An 11,170-nucleotide genomic window follows, 5' to 3' on the forward strand; every position below is an offset into this window, starting at 1 on the left:
CGGGGGGGGGGTGGAGAGGAACCTCAGGTGCTAAGGATTTTAGCACCAAGATCTGTGTTGCATTCCTAAATGCAATATTCCTTGTTCTTTCCTACCCACACTCATCTCTGCTGAAGTAAACAGAAACTCTGCTTCTATTCAGCTGGATTCAAGAGAAGTACGATAGAAATACTCTTTGGACCACTGGGTCCAAAATAGGAGAAAAAAAATTAGCCCATTTTGAAAACAAGACTAGGAAAAATAAAAATGAACCACTTCTGATAGCCACAGAGTTCATCAATGTCAAATGAAGCACAGGAAAAACTACACTATCACTGAAGGTACTTATGTTGATTATCAGTATATCTCACTGGAAAGAGATGTATGCAACACTATGGTAAAAGCTAAATCTTTTCTAAGTTTATTTCCATGGGACACTAGGTTTTTCTCTCTCAGGAACCTGAGTTCTAAACCTAAATCCTGTCCTAATATGTGGGTCCCCTTAAAAAGTTAATTCCATTTTTAAAGGTATTACCAATTCTATTTATTGAATACTTAAAGTATGCAATACCTCAAAAGCAGAATGAACTTAAATAAACTATAATTATTCTAAGACAAGCATCAGAAACTAAAATCAACCAAAACACCCCATGATCTTTGTTTTCTTGAATTTTACTTGCTTCAATTCTAAAACATACCTGAACTCTGAATTTCCAGGTTGTTCCAACAGGAACACCAGGTATAGGTCCATAGTGATTAGAAGGAACAATAGTGCATTCCTTGGTGCGCCCAACACAGGCCATACCCTAAAATCAGAACAAACAGAAAATATTAATGTTATGATCTTCAAGTTTTTAGGAAAAGTCTAACGTGAACAAGGTTTTCTTGTCATTAAAAGGACATTTTTAAAACTAGATTGATTAAAAAATTGTTAACAACAATTTTAAGTGCAATCTAATGTTTGTTTATGATATCCTTATCTGTAAGTCATCCTTAAAAAATATTTTTAACTTCTTGGAGACAATGTGCAAAATTCAGTATTGTTTTACAAAAAGTGTAATTTCAACGATGAATGTATAAGTTCTGCCTACTTTGTGGCATATAATACAATACTAAATTATGCACAATAAAGATATATGCCTGGTTACAGGTGGAACATATACATACACACATAATGTAGTATTTTTTTTCCTAAATATACTCTACCTTGCCCCAATCTCTCTGGCTCTCAGTACTGGCAGATGGCATCTTTGCTTTCTTTTTACTCTGTTTGAGTTTTTCCCCAGCCTTTACAACTTCATTAGAATCATTTTTGCAGGAAGGACAATACCTAAAAAAAAAAAAGTTTTGACACATGTTGAATTGCTCAATATAACGGCAACATACTTTGTATAGCTAGAATGGTGTTGACTTTCAAACTTAACTGAACATTTTCAAGCTAGTATTCTGAGCTGAGGAAATAAACCTAAAAAATATCAGCAACCTCCAAAATAATCCTAATAGTATTATTATAATAATGCTCTATACTTATATTGTACCTTTTATCTTAGAGTCTCAAAATACTTGATGAATTATTTATTTTCTCTCAATCATTTCCAGATCACGACAGTCTAATTTACAAGTAAAATTTTCATCTGACAGCTATGCAAAATCAACTTGAAATCTGACAGTCAGGCTAGATTTACTTTTTGCATATCACCAGTAATTAAAATTCTGTAAGCCAAATTCCACTTTCAATTCAAAACTGTACCATCTCTTAGTCTTCCATAGGGATAAGAGAGTGTAACAGAAGGAAGACTTGGCTTTGAGACTGAATCATAATTAACAACTCTACAAGACTCCAGCTTTCCTCTAGCTGTTGGTACTGCAAAATAAGGTGTAAAAACACCTTTTTAAACATATGGAGGAGGTCTCCTGAATAAGAAGCTGCCATTTTCACTTTTCTGCCATAATCACACTAAGTAATGGTGGCATCACCCTATATTATAACAAACCTATTACATACAATTGAGGCACAAAGATAAAGGAGTTTCCTCAAATTTGTAACAGTGATGCAAATACAAGTTAGAAATCTCCACTCCCCATACAGACACATTTATGAGAAAACCAGTCTCTTCCAGATTTCTGTAAGCAAGCAGAAGTGGCAGACATGACTGCAAAAGTTTCTTTTAAAACTCTCTAATTCCTGTTTTTAAGTCACAAATCATTTTATTTTGGGTTGAAAATTTTCAGAATGAATAGTGTCTGAAAGTGGACACTTCTACTCCATTCATTAAAAAAATATACAGTTCATCCACTTGCAAGTCAACAACTGTAAAACAATGTTTCCTACGAGAAACACTTCAAGCCTGATCCAGCCAGCAAATGGGCACTCTACATCTAATCCGAAGCCTAGTACTTAAGTAAACGAGCAGCCCCACTGAATTGGAACATGTAGTGGTAAGAGAGGCAATGAGACTGTTCCTTTGCCTTAAGTAAAGCAAATGATTAAGCGCTTTGCTGTATCATGCCAGCGTGCTCTCCACCTTCCACTATCAAGGAATTCCCTTCAGGGCCTTGAGTCTTCCATTGAAAACTGGTGTAGATTTGACCTAGTTAGCAGTCTTTTAAGTCACACGCCACGCATAGTACAGTACACTTTGTACTTCACTTTTGGCTAAGCTTCTAAAGCAAGCAGCTAAGGAAAGTTGTGCTGTGTATGCTAGTTTCTGTCAAGTGACACAGTCCTTAAGTTACTGTATAAAGAAAAGCTGTGTGATTTGTTAAAAATGCTCATACTACAATACATGGATGTTGATGAACAAACTCTATAAAAAACAGAAGAAGTTTAAGGACAACTCCTGGCTACATTAACCTCAAGCTGCAAAACCCACATCAGCTTCAATGGGGCATGATTTGACCCAAAAATCAATAGAGATACCAATTAGAACAACAAAATAAAAAGACATGAAAATACTAGAGTCTGCAGGCACCCTTCTAAAGTTTTAACAAAAACTTAGGTTATATGAATGGTGTTGTATTGTGCTATCTGAAGAACAGAATGCAATAATCATAATGAAAAGTACTGTGCCATAATGCACACTCACAAGAGGGCAAATTTAACTATGGCAATTCTTGCTTTATGACTGCTTAGCCATGCACTCTTAATGTTTCCTTCACTGAGTTTTTGTATGGAATATTAAATACTGTTTAGCATATAAATAGTGATATTAATCTGTATGAGAATGCCTTATCAGCATTTCCCAAAGTACAGACTGGGAACCAAGGGGGTTGGCCAACTTCAAATTAACAACATTTAAAAATGAAAACTTTTTCTATTTAAAATAAACAAAAATCTGGTAGCCAATCATACTGTGCAGTTACCTTAAACTAGCAAGCAAGGAGGGAAGAAAACAAGGCACTGTCCTTCCTCAATATTCCTGTGCTGGCACATTACTACATAGTTGCAGTCCTTTTACACACAAATGAACAACAGGGCTGCACATGGCTAGCACTACAAAGCAACCCAAAAAGGGACTACAAAATAGGCAGGACCACATGGTTCATTTTCCCCAACTTGGCTTTATCTATTTCTCCTTGTTATTAAATCACAGAACCCGAATGACTATAAAAGCAAATGAAATCAAAATTAAACACACAAAAGCAATTTCCATATTTTATCAATAACTGAAGTTCTGTGAGATGTTTTAACAGCATCAATTCAACTTCTCTATGCATAAGTTCAAAATCCTTGGCCAGAGTTACCTATGGAGAACTCTACCCTAAATGCTTTTGGTCTCTCAGGGCGTGGAAACCCCACCCCCAGCGCTTTATTTTCAGCTCGGCACACTCCTGCACTGAGCACAGCACATGCCCAGAAGAGGAATTGTGTCAGTTTGATACAGCTTGCCCAGTGTTTCTATAGCTTATGCACTCCATCAGGGTTTTTTGGTGCTTTTATCTAATAGATGATTTAGATAAAAGCATGTGCCCCCCAGATCTGCAAGCAGGGCAAGAGCAAGCTGCTGCTGCAAGATGGAGCCCGGAGCAGCGCTGGGCTCTTCCTAATAGGGGGGCTGGGCCAGGGCTGCACATGGTGCAGGTGGCGGTGGCAGTGCTGGGAGGGGGGTTACGGGGTCGGCTGTGACCAACCCAGAATTTGCTGTAACCCCTCCTCGAACCTCCCTTCCCAGCACCGCCACCGCCAGCCCCACACACAGCCCTGGCCCCCACCAGGAAGAGCCGGCACTGCTCCTGGCCCCAACTCACAACAGCAGCCCACTCTCATCTCATGCACAGAACCAGGGGGCATGTGCCCCTCCGTGCCTCCCCTGGCGTGCACCAGTGGTGGGAGCTGCTCCCTCCCCCGCCCCCCAAGCCCCCAGAGGAGCCATTTGCAGCTCCATCCCATGCCTTGCCCTGGCTGAGCTATGCCCTGCCCCAGCCCCACTCCCCCCCTCACTGTGGGGGCCTCCATCTGCCCTCCCACCCTTTCTCCCCCACAGACTTACCAGCCAGACGCTGCTCTCCAAGCTGCCAGGTCGTACGCATGCATGCAGAATTCATTGGCAACATTTATCGGCCACATCAGCCAAAAAAAGCCAATTGCCGATAACATCTATTTTGCTTTTATCAGTGCCAATACAACCCTTTTGATTAAACTTGGCATTAGACATGGAGTCAATCTAAGAAGTAAGTTTTTTGTAAGAATAGGTCTCATATTCAGGAACACTCAAGAACTAAAGCAGAGTCTATGTGCAACTACTGAACTTGATTCCAAGCCCCATACATTATGACACTCTAAATGGAGGGGCTGCATTCTAATTTACTGACATATTGATGAACTTCAGATCTGCCCAAGCCTCTTGGGTAGGCATAGTATTTTTTATTTTCAGGGTCCAAAGAAACTCTTAGGTGGTAAACTAATGGTATGGGCACATGATCAAGTTCCCATAATGTACAGAGTGACTTTACAGAACTGGCTACTCTACAGTAATTTCATACACTTACCCCACAGTAAAAGTAAAGCAGTTTAACCATCAATCAAGTTGGGTAAACTCCCTAGTATTTACTGAATGGTAAGTGCATGCATGTTGGTAGGTTCTATGGAGTAATTTACAAGCTATAAGGTCACATCCTAACCTAATTTGTCCACATGACCATGCTTAGTGAAATTTGCCTAAGAGCTTTGGCCAAATGTAAATTGCTCAAGCAGCACTGAGAAGACACCACTGGACAAGTAAGCCTTCTATATCTTCTGCAGACAAGGGGCTGAGTATATCTTGGATGCAGATGATGACTGACAGACACTGTTGGTTAAATTACAAACTTGCACACCCATGCACACTCTAGAAGTGGATTACAAACAAACAATATTTAAGTATGTATTCCATTTGCTTCTTCCACCTCTCAAAATGTTTAGTATGTTGAAGATATTTTTAAAACAGTGTTCAAAGTCAATAGATTCTTCAATGAGATCAGAATCTTCGACTCAAGATACTGAAATATGAAAAGTTCACAGAAATATGGCTGCCTCATTTTGGCTTGATCGAGTGCATCTCTGGGTAGATTTACGTAAAGTTAGAACAGAATACAAATATTGAAGTCTAAATTAAATATTTTAAGTCTTAACCCCTAAATCAGACAGAAATGTAAATATAAGCAGAGTCCAAGGCCCCAGTGGTAAGGTGGCCTGTGTGGAAGTGCTTCTTAGGCAGCAGATTAAATAATATCATCAGGAATGTGCATCAAACAATTCTGCTAATTATCTGACCAGCTTAGAACAAGCTTTTACAAATGACTTCAGAGACCTGGTCACTTATTTCCACAGAATACTGCAACTTCCACAGGTATTTCTTTAATAATTTTTTTTTAGTTCAATTTAGTAGTGCCACTGAAATTATACACATAAATAACTGCCTGTAGGACTGGGTCCCTAAAAGTTTACTAGTGCATATGCAATGGAATACATTTTGTATTAAGATTCAATTTGTGAAATGCTTAAAAGACTGATAAAGTGATTAATATATGTTATGGTCATAGTAAAGCTACAAATACCTGTAAAGACAATCACAGATAATCTTGTAATAGATGTTCTTAAGTAATTTACTGACCTATCAATAATGCTGAACTACTTAACAAGTCTTTATTAACTATGTATAAATGGAGCCTTAATATCAACTAAGTGTAATGGTTTATTATAAAATTGTATAATAACTGTGCATTGCAAAATGAAAAATATACACCAATATCATATCTCTTCACTATTCTCTATAAATCAGGACATTTTTGTGTCGCTCTGAAGTTTCAAATGATTAAAAAGGTAGCTTGTACAAAGTGGGATTATGCATAAAAGTAAATCATCTTTGTATATTTACCAGTCCTCATCTTCTGGTATTTTGCTTAAAGGTGGATTCAGGCAGTATATATGATAAGCCATATTACATTCATCACACAGAAGTTGCATGTGAGCATCCTGTTTTCCACCACACAGATAACAGGAGCAAAAACGGCATTCCTTATCTGGATCTGCCCTGCAGTGCTTGCACTCGGGGCCACTCTTCCCTGTCAAAACAAATTAGAGAAAGCCAAGTCTTAGAAACGATTCCACATTTATACACATGCCAGCAGGGAGAAGGACAGTTTGTGTGTGGAGAGCTAATGTGGTATAAATACTGTGGGTCCAGAAAATTTCCTGCTTCCAAAAAGTCTCTCACCTAAGAGAGCCCAAGCATAATGGCCACTGGTGAAAACCATTCCCTTACGTAGCTAGACATATAGTAATACCAAATCTAAGAAGCTAATGCCAATATCAACTTATGACCTTTTCTTTAAGACTTACAAAACAATGATTATTTGCCACTCCAGGCACAGTCTGCTCAACCATGCTTTTTGTCACTAGCACAATGGGAAAACAAAAGTTAGTTTTACCTGTCCATCAAAAATAGGCTTTACTCTCTAAAATCTTGACAATTCCTGTTGATTTCAATGGAAGCCTACCAATATGGAGCATATTACAAGTGGATCAATACCTCATTTCAATACAAACAGGTTGAAAATTGAACTTTAGTCAGGGTCAATTTTGATATAAAACTAGGAAAAATATGTACAGGGCTGACATATAAAACAGAAATCAAAACTTTATTTTAATCTATATCATACAACATGTACCTCTCTCCCTGCCCCTCCCCTCCCAAATTAGCTGCTGGAAATTGAGCCGAGCATCTTAAACATGGAAGCATAGGGAGCAGAGGGGCATTTTCTGTGGGAGTCAAACTGCCAAGTCTGCTTGAGGAGACAGGCTGGGCAGTTCTGCTTAGCCAACAGCACCAGCTGAGGGCCCAATCCTACTGGAGCTGAACTGCCAGCCCACCAGGGTGGACACTGCATCCTGCAGCTAGGTTAGGAGAACAGACAGGTGTTTATTTCTGCTGTAGCTGCCTGTGTTTTCACTATGAAAATACTGTACTTACTCATATATAGGAAAGATTTTTTTCTCTTCATTCCACCTTCCAAAAACAAGATGCATATCTTATACACAGGCATATGGTATGTATGGCATCTGTATGACAAATTCAGGGTCATTTTCACATAAATCTGAGAGAAACTGGGCAGCTTTACTTTTATCCTGAGACTAGAGCAAGTTTTTTTCCCCTCAGTTACAATGCCAAGTGAAAGAATAGGTTTAACCATGTCTGCCTATCCTAATTAAAACATTTGGATCAGCCTGTACTATTCCTTTTGCAATATCTGCCCGTATTGCTGTTTTTGTGTAACACTACAAACTCAAACCTACATGTTTTTATACACAAGAAGTTTTTTCCTATGGGAAAATGGTGTTTCTACAATGAAGTATTTGACAATCTGAATCAAAGGGTTTACCCCTGGTGTTTGTATACAAAATGACAATCCATCAACTTCCAAGATTTTTTCTCCCAGTCCAGGAGCACTCTATCTTACAGGCAGGGTCACATATTTTCACCATATTTCTTCCTTAATTTTTAAATATACCTATAACAATAACTCCCATTAGATAACAGTAACAGACCTATGAATAATAAATTACAACTTAAGTAAAAAAACAAACCCTCTGTTAACAGGTAATGTTATCAATATCAACATATAAGTCTGAATGTATTTAAGCTTGTCATTTTTTTTTAATATCAGAAATCAAATTTATAGATAGTGGAAAACTCTTTCTTTCCAGGAAGTGTGCTACCTGCCTGGAGCCTGAATTCAGGATGTCACAGAGAGTCTGCCAAAATTCATCCATCCTTTAGACCACTACCTTTTCCTGCTTGTCCATGTAGGCACCAACAATCATGCCAGGATTGACGCTGACCAGATCAGAGGTGACGATGAGGCTCTTGGCAGGTAGATTAAGGAGCCTGGAGCACAAGTGCTGTTCTCACGGATGCTTCTTGTGGAGGGCAGGGATCCAGGCAGAGACCATCATATCTTGGAAGTAAACATGTGGCTGAGACAGTGGTGTGAACGTGAAGACAACAGGCAGATGTTTTTGGGAGGAAGACTGCTATCAAGAGATGGGATCCATTTGACGAGAATGGAGAACAGCATCTTTGGGCATCATCTGGCCAAACTGGTAAGGAGGGCTTTAAATTAGGTTCCATGGGGGATGGGGATCAAAACCCCCCAGCAACAGAACATGCAGTCCAGAGGGGAAAGAACTCGAAGAAGCAATTCAACTCTGGAGAGGGCCAGAGGACTGCAAGAAGTGGTGCAAAAGGGGAGTGAGGAGATCAAAATGCATAATACATCCATTGTATGCATACAAATGTAAGAAATATAGGGAACAAACAAAATGAGTTAGAAGTTGCAGCCTCTGAAACAAACTACAATCTCATTAGTATCACCAAGACGTGATGGGACAGGTCTTATGACTGAAATGTCAACATGGAGGGTTGCACTCTGTTTCAGAAGGACAGGGCTGGGAGAAAAGGTAATGGTGTTGCCTTGTATGTCAGGAACACATACACTTGTTCTCTGGTTCAGGAGGAGGAAAGCAGCAAAGAAGAATGCATTTAGGTGAAGACGAAAGGTGAAAAATGCAGCACCAGTGTAATGGTGAGGATTTATTACAGACCACCTAATCAAGAAGAGGTGGGTGAGGCACTCTTCAAGCAGGTGACAAATCTATCCAAAAGCTTTGGGACGGTACTGATGGGAGACTTTAGTCTTCCAGACATTTGACAACAGGTGGATGTTCTTGGGAGCAGGACTGCTCCCAAAAGAAGTCAAATGCAGCCAAACAAATAACATGTCAAGCCAGTTCCTAACTTGTATGGAGGACAACTTTCCATTCTAGAAAGTACCTTGTGTTGACAAACAGGGAAGAACTGGTGGAGGATGTGAAAGTGCTGGGTAACTTGGGGCGGAAGTGATCATGATACAATAGAATCCCAGATCCTGAGACAGGGAAGCAAAGCACAACAGGATGCTAGATTTCAAAAAGGTAAATTTCATCCACCTCAAGAAGCTAAAAGAATAGACTGAGAAATAAAAGCACCCAGGAGCTTCTAAGGGGCACAGTATTGGAAGCCAAACAAGAAACAGTCCTGACACAATGAAAGCACAAGACGACAAGAGACCTATGTGGCTGCACAAGAAACTTCTAAAAGGCTGATGTAGTGCCCCTCTTTAAAAAAGGGAAGAAGGAGGACCTGGGAACTGCAGAACGGTTAGCCTCACCTCAATACCTGGGAAGTTACTGGAGAATATCCTAAAGCAGGCCATTTGTAAGCATCTGGAGGAGAAAAGGCAGCCAGCAGTTTTATGAAAAATAAATTATGTTAGACAAACCTGTTCTCCTTCTTCTCCTTCTTACTTAGGTGAATTAAGAGAATGCTGTAGATATAATGTATCTAGACTTCAGCAAGGCTTCTGGCAAGGTCCCACATGACCTTCTCATTAATAAAATGGAGAAATATGGGCTAAATAAAACTACTACAGGGTGGATAGAAAACTGGCTCAATGGCCACAAGCAAAGGGTAATTATTAATGGGTCCATGTCAGAATGTGGAGAGCTTCTGAGTGGAGTGGTAGAGGTCTGTCCTGGGCCCAGTGCTGTTCAACGTGTTTCATGATTTACAAGATTCTTGAGTAAGTCTGCAGGTGAGACAAAACTGAGAACAACTGCAAACACAATGGAGGATGTGTTCAAAAAAATCCTGACAAATCGGAAAGCTGGACTAGAGCTAACAGGATGAAGTTTAGTGTGGACAAATGCAAAGTGCTATACCTTGGAAGGAATAATCAAAACCACAAGTATAAAATGGGTGACATCTGACTGGATGGCAGCACTATGGCAAAGGAAGCAAGAGTCTTGGTAGATCACAGACTCAATATGAGTCTGCAGTGTGATTTCATAGACATTAGGGCTGGAAGAGACCTCGGAAGATCATCGAGTCCAGCCCCCCACCCAAAGGGCAGGAAGTCAGCTGGGGTCATAGGATCGCAGCAAGATAAGCATCCAATTTGCTCTTGAAGATGTTCAATGTAGGTGCTTGAACCACCTCTGATGGCAGGCTATTCTAGACCACGGGTATAGATGGCTATACCTTGTACAGAAGGGATCGAGTAAATCAAAGGGGCGGGGGTGTAGCTCTCTATGTTAAGGAAAGCTGCAAGCTGATATCGGTGACCAGGGTGGACAACTGGAGACCCTCTGGGTTAAAATCCGTGAGGAACACGGCACAGGGGACACAATGGTGGGAATCTACTACAGACTTCCCACCCAAAGTCAAGAGCTTGACAAAGAGTTCACCTGGGAACTGGCTGAGGCCGCATGCTCCAGGACCATGGTTGTCGTGGGTGACTTCAATTACCCAGACATCTCGTGGGAGGATCACTCAGCAAAATCTGAGCAGTTGCAAAGCTTCCTATTGTGCGTGGATGACCTCTACCTGACTCAAGAAGTCTATGGGCCAATGAGAGGTAAAATACTGCTCAACCTGGCACTGGCTCCTGGGGATGACGTAATCGGCGACCTGGTGATCAATGGGAAGCTGGGTGACAGCAACCACGAGCTGATCACCTTCACCATCCGCCGTCAAGTTGGCAAATCAATCAGCAACATGGAAGTCCTTAACTTTAGGAAAGCCAACTTTGACAAGCTTAGGGCCTGACTGACAAGCCTCCCAAGGGACCATGATCCCAGGGAGAGGGGAGTTCAAGAAGAATGGTTGCTCCTCAA

General features: G+C 40.4%; 1 protein-coding gene across 4 annotated transcripts in view; it reads right to left on the reverse strand.

The window, feature by feature from the left end:
* Positions 1–11,170, reverse strand: part of UHRF2 (ubiquitin like with PHD and ring finger domains 2) — a 192,521-nt gene that overhangs the window by 66,308 nt on the left and 115,043 nt on the right. For all 4 annotated transcript variants that reach the window (XM_019517605.1, XM_019517604.1, XM_019517606.1 and 1 more), the window contains 3 exons: positions 6,336–6,522; positions 1,186–1,309; positions 678–785 (listed from right to left, as the gene is read on the reverse strand). In XM_019517605.1, the coding sequence (XP_019373150.1) occupies positions 678–785; positions 1,186–1,309; positions 6,336–6,522 (419 nt within the window). The remainder of the gene's footprint in view (positions 1–677; positions 786–1,185; positions 1,310–6,335; positions 6,523–11,170) is intronic.

Source organism: Gavialis gangeticus, unplaced genomic scaffold (assembly GCF_001723915.1).
Source record: "Gavialis gangeticus isolate Ggan-Ray unplaced genomic scaffold, GavGan_comp1, whole genome shotgun sequence".
NCBI classification, from domain to species: Eukaryota; Metazoa; Chordata; order Crocodylia; family Gavialidae; genus Gavialis; species Gavialis gangeticus.